The following is an 18955-nucleotide window of genomic DNA, read 5'->3' as shown; positions in this document are numbered from 1 at the left end:
GCAGCATCCTAATTTCCATTTTATGAAGAACAGCAACTATATACACGCAATATGTTGTAGCAACACTAAACCAACAGAGACATTTACACAGTAAAGAACAACCTGTGCTATGCTTTCTCTTACGATCACGTGAATGTAAATCACCTATGAACTATTCTCATAGTGTCAATTTTACTCTTGCTTTCTGAGTCATCCCAGAGCAGTCTCTACCTTAAAAAGACCTCGAATGAATATAATTAACCAGTTAACTGCCACACGTCCAAAACGGAAACCATCCCCACATGCCACGATATTTTGAATTTAATTTAAAAAATCCGCCGCTTGCATCTATAGATGCTTATGGCGTACAAAGGATTAATATAGTGTGGTGGTGGCACAGGAATACAAAGAACAGAAACAGAAAAGAGAGTGTACAAAAAGACTCAAATACTTATGGAAATTTAGCATATAATAAAGGTGGCATCTCATATCCCTGGGGACAATATGGATTTTTTTAATAAGTAATGCCGGCTACCCATTTGTAATGAAAGTAATCAGCCCAGCCGGCATGGGCTCAGTGTTGAGCATCAACCTATGAACCTGGAGCTCACGGTTCCATTTCCATTAAACAAGAAACAAGTTTATAGACAAAACATAAGAAAATTTTTACAATGTTTCACAGATAAGGGACCAATTTCTCTAATATTAAAAAAAGCCCCAAACCCCAATAGGAATCTATACTACTAATAGCTTAGGTGGTCGTCACGCTCTCAAGCATCACACCCTAACGTCATTACAAGATGGCCACACGCACAACGGAGGCGGGGCCCAGCAGAGGAGGCAGGTCGTGGCAGTTGTGGGCGATTAGGCTGGCAGGGGAGGGTAGTTGGGGGCCATCAGGCCGGCAGGGGAGGGCAGTTGGGGGCCATCAGGCCGGCAGGGGAGGGCAGTTGGGGGTGATCAGGCCGACAGGGGAAGGCAGTTGGGGTGATCAGACTGGCAGGCAGAAGCAGTTAGGGACAATCAAGCAGGCAGGCAGGCAGGCGAGCGGTTAGAAGCCAGCGGTCCCAGATTATGAAAGGGATGTCTGGTTTAGGCCCAATCCCTGCAGTCAGACATTCCCCGAGGGGTCCCAGACTGGAGAGGGTGCAGGCTGGGCTGAGGGACACCCTCCCCCATGCACGAATTTCGTGCACTGGGCCTCTAGTGTGGGTAATAAACACAAACATATGGCTCACATAAAAATACAGGCATATCTCATTTTACTGTACTTGACTTACTGTGCTTCATAGATGTTGCATTATTTACAAATTAAAGGCAAGACCCTCCACCAGCAAAAAGATTATGCCTTGCTTTATTGCAATATTTGCTTTATTGCAATGGACTGGAACAGAACCCACAATACACCTGAGGTATGCCTGTCTATATAAACAGCTATAAGTTTTATGAAAAAATGCCCAACTACATGTGTAAAAGAAATGCAAGTGAAAACCACAAGATGTCATTTCTCACATATTAGAGTGGCAAAAATGCAAAAGCTTGACAACAAACTCTGTTGGTGAAGCCATGGGGGTCTAAACAGACACTCATACATTGTTAATGGGAGTGTAAAATTAGACAACTCCTATGGTGAAGAATTTAGCAATCTATATACATAAAAGTCTAAGCGACTGGCTGACCAGCCGACCAGGTGATAGCTATGACACGCACTGACCACCTGGCCTGTGGGGACCGGGCCGAAACCAGCTCTCCAACACCCCCCGAGGGGTCCCAGATTACGAGAGGGCACAGGCCAGGCCAAGGGACCCTACCAGTGCACGAATTCTCCTCAGTTCAGGGAGATGAAAAAGCACATGGGATCGTTTCATTTCATTCTCTTTGTCACATACTAACAAAAACTAGGACTACACAATTAGCCATACTGCTACCAAATGGTACCAGTGTGTAGAGTTACATAGTTTGTCAAAAACAAGGAAGATAGCTAATTTAAGCCATGAATGAATAAATAACATCACACATGAGAAAAAAATACACGTTCCTATTTCCTATAAAAGGGAAGACAGGAAGAATAATCAGAAACTATTAAAAATAGTTACCTGTGGAGATGGGTAGAGACAAGTAGAAAGCATAGGAATTAGAGTAAGATCTTACCTTAATATCTTGATACAATTTTGATTTTTAAATCACAAAAATGTTTTACAATATTAAAAAAGTAAAATGAAAACAAAAGAATTTTTTTAAAACCCAAATTTGAATACAAACAACTAAACCTATATAGTAAACTGATGATATAGCACACACACAAAAATTACTTCATATACCTTTTGAAGACAACACTCTGACTATACAACCTTAATAGGTTATATGCCAAGAATAAATCTTCAAAGAAATTACAAACTTTAGAAAGGTTGTTGGTAGAGGTATTATAGGTTTAGTGATTCTAAAATTTCCAATATTATTTTGTGTAATTTTAGAAGACAAGGGTTTTCATTGGTCGTTAAGGTAGATACAAATAGAGAATTGGGGAAGATGAAGAACGGTGTAGGATTGGGTTTCAATCTAATGTATCAGTATGGACTCACAACATACATAGACATCAAATCTTCTAGTTCTGTTCACTGAAAAGACCTAGAAACCATTATGCTCCAGCAGCAATGAGTACATCCATCCCCTAGATCTGAATACCATTCTCCACTAAAAGGAATGATTCTTGGGGGAAATGGCTAATTCCAGGTCTGAGACAGGAATAGTACAAGGAGAACCTGGGACATCTTGTTTCCCAGAAAGCAAGGAAATGTTCAAAGACCGATGAAGCCATGTCAAAAGGACTCAGGAGCCAGCTCAAAGGGGATCCCTTTGCCAAATTTGGGATAATTTGAACATCAAAATACATGATGATAATGGATATTGAACTGTAATAATAGTTTATTCAAATCCATAAGTTTTAAGTGATCATTTTAAAAATGGCCCTGGCTGGGTAGTTCAGTAGATTAGAGCATCATTCTGATATGCCAAAGTTGCAGGTTCGATCCCTGGTTAGGGCACATACAAGAATCAACCAATGAATGCATAACTAAGTGGAACAACAAATCGATGTGTAGCTCTCGCTCTCGCTCTCTCAAATGAATACATTTTTAAAAAATTTTAAATAAATAAACTAGCCCGGCCGGTGTGGCTCAGTGGTTGAGTGTCAACCTATGAACCTGGAGGTCACGGTTCCATTCCCAGTCAGGGCACATGCCCGAGTTGCAGGCTTGATCCCTAGTGTGGGGCGTGCAGGAAGCAGCTGATCAATGATTGTCATCACTGATGTTTCTTTCTCTCTGTCCCTCTCTGAAATCTATTTAAAAAATAAAATAAAAAACTAGTAAAAAGGAGAGAAAGGATCATCAACAGATGCTGAAAGCACTGGGTGAAAGTTGGTGGAGAAAAGGGATATTATATGCACATGGTCTCATATTATCACCCCACATTTACACTAACTACAATGGTAGAAAGGTAACTTTACAAGGAAGAGATCTGACAAACATCATCTTACCCAGAGATCAACTTAGTAACACCAATAAAGGGACAAACTGACACTATGTGCCCTGATATGATTGATGGGAAGAACACAACTTCATCTCTATTGTATTTTTGCCAAAATATTTCATCTGACTCTAAGCACAAAGAAGCAATCATGCAAATCCCAGATTGTGGGATATTCAAGAAAAACACCAGCCTGGTCCTTTTAAAAATGTCATAAAAGACCCCAAAAAAGGCCTATGGGAAGAGGAGAGGGATGGTGCTGTTCTACACTAAATAAAACTAGAGAGACATGAAAGCTAAAGTGGACTCTGCATTTTTAGAAATAGCTATGAAAGACATTACTAGGTTAACTGGGAAAATCTTACTATGAACAAGCCTACCTAATAAAAAGGTAATATGTAAATTACCATCACTCCGCTATGCCCACGATTGGGCCAGCAGGAGGCGCAGGGGGAGGGACTCAGGGTGGCCGGGGTCGCCGATTGGGCCGGCGGGATGCTGAGCTCACGTTGCCAGTGGCGGCGCGAGCTCAGCATCTGCGCCATGGCTGTGCTGCGGAACAGAAGGGGCCTCTGGGGCAGCGAGCTCACGTCCCATCGCGGACCATCAAAAGCGGGGGAGCTGGGTGCCAGTCTGCTCTGGCACCAGGCCTTTCAGAAGCCTCCGCCGAGCTGGAGGCTTCTGAAAGGCCTGGTGCACCAGCGGACAGGCACCCAGCTCCACTGCGAGCGAAAGTGTGTAGGGGACCCTACACGTGCATGATTCAATCATGCACTGGGCCTCTAGTATATTAGATAATATTATGAGAATGGCAAATAGACAAATGTCCATGTTCTTAGAAGGTAACTGCTGAAGCATGTACAGGTGAATTGTCACGGACGACTTACTTTCAGTAAATTCACCAAAAATTAAGTCTCTGTATGTGGTTGTGGATACAGTGAAGAGGGAGAAAGTGAACACATGTTGCAAAATGTTAATCTACAAATTAGGGTCCAGACTTTCTGAAAAGGGCAAGACAGCACAGAATTTAGACTTTGAGGCCACGTAAGTCTCTCTTACGCTGTTTTATATTCTTCTTGGCATCTTTTTTAAAAAAACAACATTCTTTACAAATGTAAAAACCAGTATTAGCCCATGGGCTATACAGTAACAGGCATGATTTCCTCCTGGGTTAATGAAAATGGGAAACTGGTGATGGCTACACAACTATGTGAGTATATCAAACGCCACATGTGTTTAAATGTATGTATACTTTAAATAGGTGAATTGCATAGCATGTGAATTATATCTCAATAAAGCTGTTTAAAAATAAACCACTGTGAGTGGGCCATAGTTTGCTGAGAAAGAACTAAACCAGAAAATAAGAGAATTTTCCCTTCTCATCTGACAGGAACTAAATCAAGCATGTTTACTTAAAAAAAAAAATGTTTGCCAGTGATTGTTCAGCTAAGGCAGACTGACACATCCATTCATTATCATTTTAAATTTCAATTAAACAAAGCAAGTAGATTAAGTTCTAAACCTTGCTGAAGTACTACACTATTATCAAAGAGCTAAAATTCCAATTAAAAGGCATTACTTATCTAAGTCAGCAAGTCTAAAATAACTACAAGACTGAAAATTCCTGCCCTAGCCTGTTTGGCTCAGTGGATAGAGCATCGGCCTGAGGACTGAAGAATCCCGGGTTCAATTCCAGTGCAGAGCACGTACCTCGGTTGCAGGCTCAATCCCTGGCCCTGGTTGGGGCTCGTGTGGGAGGCAACCAATGATGTTTTTCTCTCTCCCCCCCCCCCCTTCCACTCTCTCTAAAAATAAATGGAAAAATAACCTCAGGTGAGGATTAAAAAAAAATAAAAGGACTGAACATTCCAAAATAAGTGAAAGACCAAACTCTGAACAACAGAGACATGAAACTTCATTCATTTCCTGGTATTTTTGCTTTTTACATTTAATTTTCTACACAACTATGCTCCTCTCAATAATAGAACATTTCCTATACCTAAAAACAATTGTGATAGGTACTCTTCCCTTAAAGGCAACAGTATCAAAGTACCTAGTCATCTCAAATTTTAAACAGTTCTTTAAATCTCAACATGGTACCCTCTGGAAAACAAAATGTAGGTACCTATTTCTTGAGAATCAAGGGCATCATCTTCAAGGTCATCATCAAAAATCTCTCGGCCATCCTCCACATAGCCGACACCATCTGCAGGAACAAAATGTAACATTGGGATCAAGTTTCTAAAACTGGCCAATATTTTAGCCAGGACCACACCACAAAATGTATAACCGTTAGACCCACTCAGATGTTCTCCCATCCTGTGCCATTTTTAAGTGCAGCAGAATCCTGTTTAAATAGGTGTCAGACAAAACAGCATCCACACAAGTTTTCTGAATTAACCTTTTGCACTCAGATGTCGAGTGTGACTCGACACGGTTAGCATCGGTAGCAGCTCGTATGTCGACTTGTATTGAATGTATCAATAATTTGAAATATAAAAAAATCCAAAAAATAAGTTTGTATGAAAAGAAACTCCAGTTTTTTATTCTACTGCCGCGCTTAGTAAAATCTGGGGTATTTAAAAAATTAAATCCCGAATAGAATAAAGGAATCGAGAATAAAGCAAGCGAGTGCAAAGGGTTAAAGCCAAAGGCTATCTACTATACAGACATCCCTCATTTTACTCTCTTCGCTTTACTGTGCTTCAGCAATGTTGTGTTTCTTTACAAATTGAAAGCAAGACCCTTCACCAGCAAAAAGATTACAGCTTGCTTTATTGCAATACTCACTTTATTGCTGTGGTCTGGAACCAGACCCACAATCTCTCTGATGTATGCCTGTACCTACCTAGGTTAGCTGGGGAAATGATTTGGCCCACAGCATCAAAGTCTGCTACAGACTGTACTTTGCAGTAGTTTTACTCTACCAGAAGCATCCTATATAATAAAAGGCTAATATGCAAATCGACAAAACAGAGGAATGACCGGTCGCTATGACACGCACTGACCACCAGGGGCAGACGCTCAACGCAGGAGCTGCCCCCTGGTGGTCAGTGCCCTCCCACAGGGGGAGCGCCGCTCAGCCAGAAGCCAGGCTCATGGCTGGCAAGTGCAGCGGTGGTGGCGGGAGCCTCTCCTCCCTCCAGGGCAATGCTAAGGATGTCCAACTGAGGGCTCCCAGACTGTGAGAGGGCAGAAGGCCAGGTTGAGGGACCCCCCGCCCCCGAGTGCACGAATTTTGTGCACTGGGCCACTAGTAAAACATAAAAGAATGAAGATCACAAGCCCAGAAAAGAACCTCACTCTATGAGGGAAACTGGCAATAGAGCTGAGTCCAATTACAGAAGTAGAAACATACTAGTAAATAGTCACAGGTGCAATCTACACCTTCTCCCTGTGGTCAGCATTCACACGCCCAAGAAGTCACACCGTACCAGCAGAAACCTTGAACTTTCCACAAGGGGTGTAAGAACACGTGGACCACCCTTTGCATGGTGTTTTCCACTGCCCAAGGCAGTCCTCATGCACACAGTAATGTAATCTTCACAGCCATTCGGTGAGCTAGGTAGTTTTCTTATCCCCGCCTTACATGGGGATACCGCACAAGTACATGGCTCCTCCTAGTTTCTACACAGCCATTTCCTGGAGGATTTATACTACATCCTGAGAAATGTGCCTGGATTCTCCAAAATGCCCCTAAATAAATGTTCTATTATTCTGCTTCCAAATACTGTGTTTGAGGAAAATCCAAACCAAAGGTATGATCTTAACAGAGCCTTGCATCAACTCATGCAAAGCAGTACGAAACACAACTAAGACAGTGCCTGGCAGGCAATGTCTTCCCACATACCATCATCCACGATCCAGTCATCATCCTGGCGTGCCTGAACTAGCTTCGAATACTGTTCTTCATCAACTTCTTCATAAACACTTGTGAAGTCCTCAACCTGCCATCACAGAAGTTTGAGAAAGCTTCAAATGGAGTGAAAGTGTTAAACAATTCTGATGAGAAAAAAATTGTCAAAATTGAAACTGGAATGGCAGCCTGAAGGAGTAGCTGCAACCAAATCATGAGTTCTGACATTCAACACCACTGCAGGGTTTTCCTTAAATAGACATCAATTAGCTTAGTATTCCTTTTAGGTGGGTGTTAACATAAGATATTAAATGATTCCATTAGCATAATACACTTGTCACACCATCAATTACTCATCTACTTCATAAAAAACAAACTGAATTATAGCCAATTCTTCATTAGCTGCTTTGGGGATTATTCACTTATAATTTCTAGATTGGCTTCTCCTGTACTTAGCAAACCTGTAAGGCATGTCACCTCCCTCTCCACTAGCTCATGTTGCCCTGCGCATAGATGATAATTTTAATAACTATTCATCCAACCAAATATAATTCAAAAGGAAAAACCTCACCCCTCAACCGCCTCCAAAAGGTAGCAAAACACTATATTCCAGATACACTAGATATGGGTTTTGAGTGATTTCTGTTTGAATTACCACTGATCCCCCACCTTTCTCAGGTCTTACGACTGCAGAGACACAAACACTGAGCTACTGGAAGCAATCTAAGGTCCATCAATAGACAAATGGATAAAGGAGTGGTCTATGTATATAATGAAATATTACTCAAACATAAAAATGGATGAAATCTTGTCATTTGGGACAACATGGATAGACCTTGCAGGCATTGTTAAGTGAAATAAGTTAGACAGAGAAAGACAAGTATCATATGATTTCACTTATATGTGGAATCTAAAAAACAAAACATAACCAGACTCATAGATACAGAGAACAGACTGATGGTTGCCAGTGGGGGAGGGTGGACAAAATGGGTGAAGTGAATCAAGAGGTACAAACTTCCAGATATTAAAAAATAAGTCATGGGGATATAGTGTATAGGATGGGGAATATGAACAATATTAAATCAACTTTGTAAGGTGACAAAATTCAAAAGGGGAATCATTCAAAAACCATTTCGAGTGTAACTGCAGAATATAGTGTTTTGCTAAATTTTAGAGGGGGATAAAAGGAGATTTTCCCTTTTGAATTATATTTGGTTGAACAGTTATTCGACTTATTGTGGTGATCATTTTGTAAAGTCTATAAAGTCAAATCTCCATGCTGTACACCTGAAACTAATATAGTATTGTATAACAATTATACTTCAATTAAAAAAAAAACAAAAACGCTGAGCAACTTGGAGGACAAGTCCAGAGAGTGGCAAGTCCTCCAATCATACAGGCTGTCCTACTGCCAGAGCACTAGAACACCGTGAACCACTGGCATGAATAGAGCTGACCACCTCAGCCCAGTTAAAGCAACAAATGGAGCAGATGCACACCACTGCTGCAGCTGCCATGGTGACAGGCCATCGACTTCCCAGATGAGAATTTGGTAGGCTGGTTAGCAAGAACTTGGATGCCTCTTTAAAAATTTTCCCCTTCACGCCCTGGCCAGTGTTGCTCAGGGTTAGAGCGTCAACTTGCGCACCTAAGAGTCTTGGATTCAAGTCCCACTCAAGGGCACATCCCTGGTGTTAGGTTCATACAGGAGGCAACCAATCGATGTCTCTCTCTCTCTCATATTGATGTCTATGTCTCTATCTGTCTCTGTCTCTCTCTCTCTTCCATTCTTCTTTCCTCCCTCCCTCTCTCTCCCTCCCTCCCACTCTCTCTGAAAAGTAATGGGGGGAAAAATCCTCAGGTGAGGATTAATAACAACAACAAAATTTGCCCCTTCTCTTGACAGTTCTGCCTTATCAAGTGGGGGGTGGGTGGAGGAATTAACTAACTCCAAACACCCTAAGAAAAAACACCTGGACACCAAGCTTTGCAAGCACAATGATTAGAATGACTGGATTTCTGCCATAGCTACAAGGCTTATAATAATTTCAGGACTAAGCTTAGTTTTCATCTCCTGTTTATTCTATAGGGATCACTGGCAAATATTTGGCTTTCTACCATTTGATAACAGAAACTACCTGCCCTAGCAAATTAAGTTTTTGACAACCCAAACACAACTAGTCTAATTAATATTTCTGTACTGACCAATTTTTTTGGGGGGGGGGCAGGTGATTTTTGTTGGTTGAAGTCTATGGGGCATACTTTGTCTCTTATTTAATCAACTCACTTATTCAAAAAGATACCAGAAAACTTTTCTTAAAAATCATTTTGAGTAATAAGTCATTTTGACTTTATCTCTAAAATCATTGCTACTGCTCAGCATGAACTCTTAGAGCTATGCAATTAACATCAGTGATTGAAGAGAAATCAAGCACATTGTGAAAACATCTGAAATGCCCCAGAGAACTCCTTTATAGAAGTACCTACAGAGAGAAAGTGGGTTGGAGGGGGTAGGTGGAGATGGGCAAAGAGGGGGGAATAGGGACAGAAAGAGACTTTGCTTGGGGCAGTGGGCATATGACACAGTGTACAGATGATGTTTTGTTGAGTTGTATACTTGAAACCTGTATGGTTTTGCAAACCAATGTCACCCCAATAAATTCAATAAAACATGCTTTACTCCTGTTTTACTATAATCCTTTTAGCAGCCCTTTATGGTCTGGTTGACTCACTTAACTTCTTCTGCTTGCTTAATTGTCCAATACAGTATAGGCCATGGTTAAACATGCATATTGTGAAGCCTGAGTTCACATCAAGGCTCTGCCTCTGTGACCTCAGATCTATCAGCTGCAAAATGCTCTTGATTATAGCATCTAACTTTATATGGTTGTTGGAAGAATTAAATAAATGACCATATTTGTAAAAGCACTTAGAATATTGTTAACAAAAAAGTGTATTAATTGCTGTTATTTTCTAGTATTAATTAATCACTTTCTGGCCCCAAGGCAGTTAAGATACTCAGGGAACATGTTGAAGGTGAAGCTAGAGACAATGCTGTGCAGATGGTAGCTACTCTGTTTCTACCTAACAGGCCATAAACACTGGGTACAGGAAAACAGCCAAAATGGCATGACATTCCATCTTACATCAGGGCACAGCAGAAATAAGATCCAAGTCACCACTGCCACTCCCCCTGCAAATGAAATTAGGAAAAACAATTCTCTCCAAGTGCTTAGCTAGACTGCTCAGTACCTTAAGAGTAAAGTAAAAGCATCTCTATGCCCCGCCCCCACCCCCCCACAAAGCCTTGGGATTTATCAGAGATGCAATGTACTTAATAAGGAAAATATATAACTACTTTCATTTCAGAATTGTGGAAGCATCTGTAAAGTGCCTTACAGGAACTTTAAGGGTCAAGTGGCTATGAATTGGATGAAGCACAAAGGAAAAAAACAACAAGAAAATGATTACTTACTTCATATTTATATTTCTCACCAGCTTTAGCCTTTTTCAGTCTTTCTAGAGCTTCCTGGCGCCCTTTCTTTGATTTCTTTTCTCGCCGGGATCGAGAAGCTACAAAGCTCCCTGAATCTGACACAGCTGTAAAAAAAAGCCAAATTTACATGAAATGTTACAAAACTGTCATCCATCTTGCCTCAAAAGCAGAGGAATCCGGGTCAGGGATTGAACCTAACTTCCAGCCAATAGTAATACACAATTTCAATATTATACAAATGAATACTTTTTATAATGTAAACACAGTAAACCATTGATTTTGCGGACCTCGATTTAACGGACTTCGGATTTAGTGGACAAAATTTCTGGTCCATATGTCATATGTGAAAATTAACACCTTGTTAATACTAAAATGCTTTTAACTACGATTTGCTTATAATTAAATTAACAGTTTATTTTCTTGTTATTAATTCAGTTATTTTGAACAAATTTTAGCAAACAGGCCATATGTTGGAAAAAACACTAGTAATTTCGCCGACGTAAATAAATACATATCTACAATTATAGTCTACATATTTAAAACCAAGAGTCACCGCTTGTAAAAAATGTTCTGCAAATGATTAGCACATGATCACACCACATCTCCCAAGGTAACTGGTTCTGTTGTCTCATGGCGTGACTTTCTGTAGCAGTTATAATGCGGGCTGGCAGATGTTCCCACATGCGCTAAGCCATGCCCAGCCATGTGCATTTGTTTACTCGCAGTGACTGGTGAATGCACACATTTACTAAACTTGCTCAGTATAAATTTAAAATTACAGTAATCCATATAGAAAACCTGTCTGTGAAATTAAATTTTTCATACATACTTAATTTTAATTACAAACGTGTCTACATAAGTAACAACGGGTAAGCTAATTCGTCAATTTTTTAACATACACATTTGGAAAACCTACTTGATTATATAACAGACTTTCAGCTTTAATGGACACCCCCCCTCACCCAAATTAGTCCATTATATCAAGGCTTTACTGTAATTCACAAAGTTCATGGCCGAGCCTGTAGTTCCTGTGACTCTTCAGAGATTTTTCTCTGCGACACAGTTGAAACAACTAAAGCAACTATTATTTTTTTCCTCCAAAAAGAGAAAAATTCAAATTCAATTGATTTCTCTTATAGACACTAGAGAAGAGAGATCAGCTAGTCCAGTGGTTGACAAACTGCGGATCGCGAGCCGCGGTTTGCCACTCTGTCAACTAATGAATTTGTCGACCACTGAGCTAGTCCATAACCTTTCCATTACAAATGAGGGGCCTAGGAGAGTTATAAAAGAGTTGTATTTCATTAATCAACATTTGACATGATTTAAGGAGCACCTGCTCTTTGCAAAGTACTAGGTGCTCTGAGAGACACAAAGATCAAAAAGATATGGTCTCCATACTCAGAGAACTTAAAATCTAAAATGGGAGATAAATAGCAACTAACTCTAAAACAATCTTTAGAAGTCATGCATGCCCTAACAGGTTCAGACCAAGTATCTGGGATTTCAAAGGAGGGTTGGAAGAATTTAACAAATTGGGGTTGGAAGAATTTAACAAAGATGACTGAAAAGATTCTTGATTTCTTCACTGATTTCCAGGCCTCACTTAGTTGGTTAGGGCAGTGGTTGGCAAACGCATTAGTCAACAGAGCGGCAAACCCGCGGCTCGAGAGCCGCAGTTTGCCGACCACTGAGTTAGGGCATTATAGAATGATGATGAAAAATTACAAAGGTTAAAATGTTTTGTCAAAAATTACTGAAATACCAGAGGGTTTCAGTGTTCATTCATTCAACTTTTGAATTATTCATGCTTTGGGCCATTATAAACTGACCACCTCACACACATACTGAAAAGATTTCATCCACATAATTAAGACTTGCATATACCAGCTAATGAATAACCAAGTCAAGTAAGACAGTGCTGCCTGCCAGCCGTAAGTTTAGGCTCAGCATGACTGCCATCCATGCCTGTGAATTTGAGTATTTTATTGTATTTGGTGCTAATTATTTTATAAAAAGAAGTAGGCACAGAAAAGGAAAGGTATTGATAAGAGGCATCCTAATAGCTCTAACCCCACTGCAAAATTCTTAACAACATTAAGCGGTTTGACTAAGTGTTTGACTGAAATAGAAGATGCAATTTAAAGAACATGTACCAAATGCTGGCAATAAACTACTAAAAACTGCATCTCAAAAGTGAAGCATAATTAGAGATCTTATTTCTTCTAGCTTCCTGGAATTGCAATCTCTATAACATCTCAGTCTATTGTTTGACTTTCACATTTGACTTTTAAATCCGTTTTAGAAAGGCATTAAGTAAAAATTAAGGAATGCAGGTACTTAATGATGACAGCCACAAAATCCTGGGTGTCACTCAAATGATTAAAAAAAAAATGAGCAGGCCTACATGAAATGGCTTCGGAGAATACTGAACATGACCACTATGAGTGAAAAGTAGGCCTCAATGTGTTCCCTTCAGGATTCCTCGACTCCTCTTGATGAAAATAACAAAATCTATAGTCTTCAAATGGACTTACTCCACAGGGGTCCGATAACAAACATGACAGAGTTGCCTGTCCTCAAGGCGTTCACAGTCAAGTAAAGCAAAAGGACCTGAGACTCCCACCATCATATAAACAGGGTGTCATATAAGAGGTAAGAGCATGAGGAAATGTAAAAAAGAGAAGTGTTAATTTTGCCTCAGAAATCAGGGAAGGCTTCACAGGAAGGTCCAACACAGACCTAGCAAGAGGAGTCAAATTTTACTCTCAGAGTACATGGTAAAAAGTGGCACAAGCACAGGAAAAGGCACGAGCCAAATTACAAAAGGATGAAAATGCAAGGTGTATTCAGAAACCGAAAGTCAGTGTAGCCGGTAAGGCGTGAGAGTGTAGAGTAAAGTGGGAGAATAGATCAGGGAGAAGCAGCACAACCCAGCTCTGTCACTTACTGGACAACATGAGATCACACTTAAACTTTCTGAGCTGCAGTGGCCAGCTGTCTTGCTGCTGTTTAAGCTGCCCAGCATATGAACCTGCTTGTGAAATTTCCCCTATAAGTCTTTTCTAAAATATATTTTTATTGATTTCAGAGAGGAAGGGAGAAGGAGAGAGAGAGATAGAAACATCAATTATGAAAGAGAATCATGGATCGGCTGCCTCGTGCACTCCCACAATGGGGACGGAGCCCAAACTTCGGGCACGGGCCCTGACTGGGAATCGAACCATGACCTCCTGGTTCATAGGTCAACACTCAACCACTGAGCCACGCTGGTCAGGCTCCCCTAAAAGTTTTGATGGGACACAGAGGCCATGCCCTACTACCAAAAAGGCAGATGCTCTTTCCCAGACACCCTTGCAGCTAGGGCATGGGCATATAAAATAGGCTTTCCCAATTAGGAACACCTGCTCAGACTTTAAATCAGAAGCCAGTGTCAAAAGGAAAGGGGATGGGCTAGGAAAGATTCTATAAGTAGCAACAGCTGCAGGAGGATTAAATAACAGTGCCAGCAATGTTAACTACAGCTATAACAAGCTATAACCTCAAGTACTTGGCCATGGTTGGCAACGACATCCTCACTGGAACAGTTTTGTGATATGATTTTAATCACTATTCCTGGCTAATCAACCCCCAGGCTGACTCTCCAGTCCTCCTGGAGTTTCCGCGAACAACACAACATCCTTCTAATAAATTCCTTTTCTGTTTAAATTAGCTAGACTTCAAAAATGGAAAAATAATTGGCAATGGCTTATTGTGTTTTCTTTTTTGTTTTTATTTTTTTTTATTTTTCAATGGTCAATAAAATTATAAAATTGTAAAAAAAAAAATAGCTAGAGTTGGTTTCCATAGCTTACACCTAAGGACTCAGACTAATGCAGAGCCTCAGGGTCCTCATCTCTGAAATGGGGCTAATCATGTCTGTCATAAAGTTGTTGCAGATTAAATGAAGATACTTGGCTTTGTACTCAGCAATATAAGAGAAGCTCATTGGCCCTCACCAGTTTGGCTCAGTGGATAGAGTGTCAGCCTGTGGACTGAAGAGTCATGGGTTCGATTCTGGTCAAGGGCACATGCCTGGGGTGTGGGCTCCATCTCTCATAGGGGGTATGCAGGAGGTGGTTGATCAATGATTCTCTCTCATCATTGATGTTTCTATCTCTCTCTCTCCCTCTCCCTTCCTCTCTGAAATCAATAAAGGTATATATATTTAAAAAAAAAAAAAAGAGAAGCTCATTGCATGTGTGTATAGATGCAGGGTAGACACACACACACACAAACACACTACTTAGCAGTAACATGGTCTAGTGTCTAGAAAACAAAAATATAACAAAGCAGTGTTTTCAGGGAAGCTTCAATATAGCAGTGCATAAAATTAGGCGTTTAGGCCTAGCCCGTTTGGTTCAGTGGACAGAACGTCGGTCTCCGAACTGAAGGGTCCCAGTTCAATTCCGGTCAAGGGCACATGCCGGGGGTTGTGAGCTCGATCCCCAGGAGGGGGCGTTCAGGAGGCAGCCAATCAATGCTTCTCTCTCATCACTGATGTTTCTATCTCTACCTCTCCCTTCCTCTCTGAAATAAACATATATTTTTTTTAAAATTAGGCGTTTACAATCTCAACTCCATGAAAACAAAAAGCATGTCCAGCTTACCTACCACTGTTACCTCTAGAGGCTGGCAGAATGCCTATGCCTAGTAGGTGCAGAATAAATATTTGCTGAATGAAAAAATGAACCACTCACTGTACATGCTTTATTTAATCATTAAATTCTCCCTGATCCTTTTTCATATATAAAGCTAGTTACAGACCTTTCACTTTTCACTGCCATTGTCAAGGTGCCCCACCTAATACTTGAGGGGAAAAGGCCTAGATTTCCAGTTTTGGAATGTCTCCAATGCTTCACATAGTAAGTTAGCAAAAAAGAATAAGCGTGAAAAAAAATCCAGTTAGAAAAATTTAATACATGGTTCAAAATTACCATCTGAAGTACCCCCGTCCTTCCCAAAAGCAGACAAATAATGGCCTGCAACCGTCTTTCAGGTGACAATCTTTCAGTCTGCTCTGGAGGAAAAATTCCAGTCACAAGTCCCCAGCAACACTTAATCAACACCATGACTTAAGAAGGGTCTCAAGATTGCACAGTACCCTCCAAAGAGTGATTTCTTGATGTTCACAGATGTTGCACAGTTTTTAGGGTGAACAAACAGCTTAGTGGCAAATCACTGATGTAGGGCTGCAAAGGCTGTGAATGTGCTCACATCCTACATCCCATTTGTAATGCAGGCTAGTCAACTGCCTAAAATAAATTGTCCTAAAAGACAAAAGGCTGGAAGAATAAATTGAAATCTCTGATTCGCATCTAGGTGAAGGCAAAGGAAGCTGATTTGGAAGCAAGTTCTCATTAACAGTGATGCATTTGAGTGACAGGAGATGTGTGACGCTTCCGCTAAGAAAGTGAAGCATCTGATTTTAAGTTAGAAGTTCACTTAAGCCACACTTTAGTTGAACACTGTTCAAAAAATCAGAGATCAGACAAAGCCATTTGCATTTTTGTGCTCTATTTTTTGAAATAAAAAGATTACCACTGAAAACGGAGTGGTACAGGACATCTGAAATGCTGCTGAACTGATACTTTTTTTTTAAAGCTTCATCAGAGAAGACTAGATTGTGAACACGATTTCAGTGCAATACTTCAACTTCCATAGAATTTGAAAGAAAAATGGTTAATGCATAAAGTAGAAACCCAGTACCTAGAAAGACAAAATGCGTCTGTATGCTCTGGTGACAGCACTTCAAAGTTTTCTTTACAAGGTCTGACAATTCCCTGGGAGTTTCTATAAAGGGGGGTGACATACATCGTAGCCCTCAAGTGCATAGTTGGGGTGGTAGTAGTGAAATACTTTGTCAAAACTGTGCCCCGCCGTGGCACACGACTCACCAAAAGAAAAAAAGAAAAGAAAGGCAGGCTAGTGGAGAGTGTGGAGACCCGCAGCGACCGAGGTGACGCAGCCTCCCAAACAAAATGCCCCGCAGGAGGGGGCTGCCAGGAGCAGAGGGCCCAGCAGGCAAGCCCCGTCCTATACCAGAAAAGTCCCAGCCCTGGGCGACCAAGGTCCGCGCCCAAACAGACCCGCGGGACGACTGGGGCGCGCGCCTCCTTCAGGAAAAATGAAAAGAGACCCATCCTCTAGCCTCCACCACCCACAATCATGCCACGGTCCCCGCACTCCCAACCCGGGGACCCCGCGTGGCCCCAGCTCACAGTCGTCGCCGTGCACGGGCGCCATGGTCCGGGAGTCTCTGGATTCCGCGCCAACCAGCCTGAAACTGGAAGGAGGGCAGAGACAGGCGCCAGCCTGAAAGCCAATCAGCGGCTCTGAAGGCTGCGGACTTCCGCCCGGAAGGCCTCTGACGTACCGCGCCGCGCCAGGCCCCGCCCCAGGTCTTCCCGCGAGCGCGCGTTGGGGGACCCGTGGTTGACCCCTGCGGGGGAAATCGCTCTAGCGGAGCGGGAGGGGAGGAGAGCTGGAAAAAGAAGCGGTCGGGCGCTGGAAAAGAGCCGCCTGAGACTCACTGCGCAGGCGCACCCATACTGATGGGAAAAGATATGGGTGCGTTGGAGCAAGGGCTTTCTGGTTCTGAGAGGTGATTTTCGCGGAAAAGAAACGCGGGCGGGCAGTACGATGGGCGTGGTTGGACCGGTTTCCCAGGAGCCTGGGAAAGCGACTGCCTCCTGCTGCGCACTCAGAGTCTGGCCTGATGCTTAGCTTCTCAGAGAGTGAACACAGTCGCTGTGAGACACACACACACACACACACACATATACACATATAACCACATAAAGGTATGTGCACTATCTTAGCCAAACGACCAAAAGTAGCATCACCAATAAGAGATAATCAATCATATGCCTCCTAATGTGATGCACTTGGGAAAAGGAGCATCACCTATATACAGTAGTCTTCTTGCAAAGCAATGTTTAACCTGAATAGAATCATGAAGAAATAATCAGATCTATTCAAAGCATAGGGCAAAAGACATCTGGCCTGGACTCCTGCAGAATGTCAATGCTATGAAAAACAAAAAGGGCTTTAGATTCTTGTGTGTGGTACAAAGCATGCAATGTATGTATCTCCTTTATTGTTTAACAAACAATAAGAACAGAAACATCTGCATGTATATCTTAACAAGAGAACACTAATTAAGCCAAGAACTTAGAATGAGAATTAACCATCTTTGAGTACCATTTTATGTAGAAGTAATTTTAGCCATCAAGGCCTCTTCTCAAACTCATTAGTGCATAATGTTCTTGGCACCATCCCCCTAGAGAGCAATGTTAGATCCATGCCCTCAAGTAATTCAACATGAATTATTGACCAATGGGCAAATCTTTTGTGATGACTGAGCCCTGGATCATAATGTAAATATGCAGTGTTATGGTGAATAAAACCTGTCCCAAAGACAAACAGCTCTATACTAATGCTTTGGGACCTTCTAAACCAGCAGCATGAAGTCACACTTGGAAATAGAAAACCAGAATCCACCTGTGAATTATTAAAGGTATTGGAGCAAAGTTAAGAAAGAATTATGAGCCCTAGACAGTTTGGCTTAATGGATAGAGCATCGGCTCGCAGACTGAAGGGTCCCGGGTTCGATTCCAGTCAAGGGCACATACTTTGGTTGCAGGCTCCATCCCCGGCCCTCTGGTCAGGGCAACCAATGGATGTGAGTCTCTCTCACATCGATGTTTCTTCCTCTCTCTCTGTCTCTCTTCCTCCTTTCCACTTTCTCTAAAAAAAAAAAATCAGTGGAAAAATATCCTCGGGTGAGGATTAACAACAAAAATAAAGCACCTCTGTATTTAAAAGAAAAGTCTCTCATTTAAAAAAACAGAATTATGAGTTAGAACACTAGTCATATAGTCAGTCAATAGTGGATTTTAGCCAAGGATGGCAGCATGAAGGTTTCTTAATTTACATATGGCCATAAAGTTTATAAAGTTTAGAGCTGTAGTTCTCAACATTGGCTGCAAATTAGAATCATATGAGTAGTTTATCAAAGTTTAAGTGCCCACTTTTCCCCACCCCCAGCTATTAAA

The 18955-nt window shown here is 41.5% G+C and overlaps 1 protein-coding gene across 1 annotated transcript in view; it reads right to left on the bottom strand.

Moving 5' to 3' along the window:
* Nucleotides 1-17224, bottom strand: part of POLA1 (DNA polymerase alpha 1, catalytic subunit) — a 320208-nt gene extending 302984 nt beyond the window's left edge. Inside the window, exons 1-4 of the mRNA XM_079764678.1 lie at nt 17120-17224; nt 10839-10963; nt 7358-7454; nt 5633-5713 (exon numbers count right to left, since the gene is read on the bottom strand). Of these exons, the coding sequence (XP_079620804.1) occupies nt 5633-5713; nt 7358-7454; nt 10839-10963; nt 17120-17144 (328 nt within the window). The 5' untranslated portion in view covers nt 17145-17224. The remainder of the gene's footprint in view (nt 1-5632; nt 5714-7357; nt 7455-10838; nt 10964-17119) is intronic.
* Between the last annotated feature and the right edge of the window lie 1731 nt (nt 17225-18955).

The sequence above is a fragment of the Cnephaeus nilssonii genome (genome assembly GCF_951640355.1).
Source record: "Cnephaeus nilssonii genome assembly, chromosome: X".
In the NCBI taxonomy this organism is placed as follows: Eukaryota; Metazoa; Chordata; class Mammalia; order Chiroptera; family Vespertilionidae; genus Cnephaeus; species Cnephaeus nilssonii.
The sequence above is the reverse complement of the archived record's forward strand: the minus strand, read 5'-3'. Positions and strand labels throughout refer to the sequence as shown.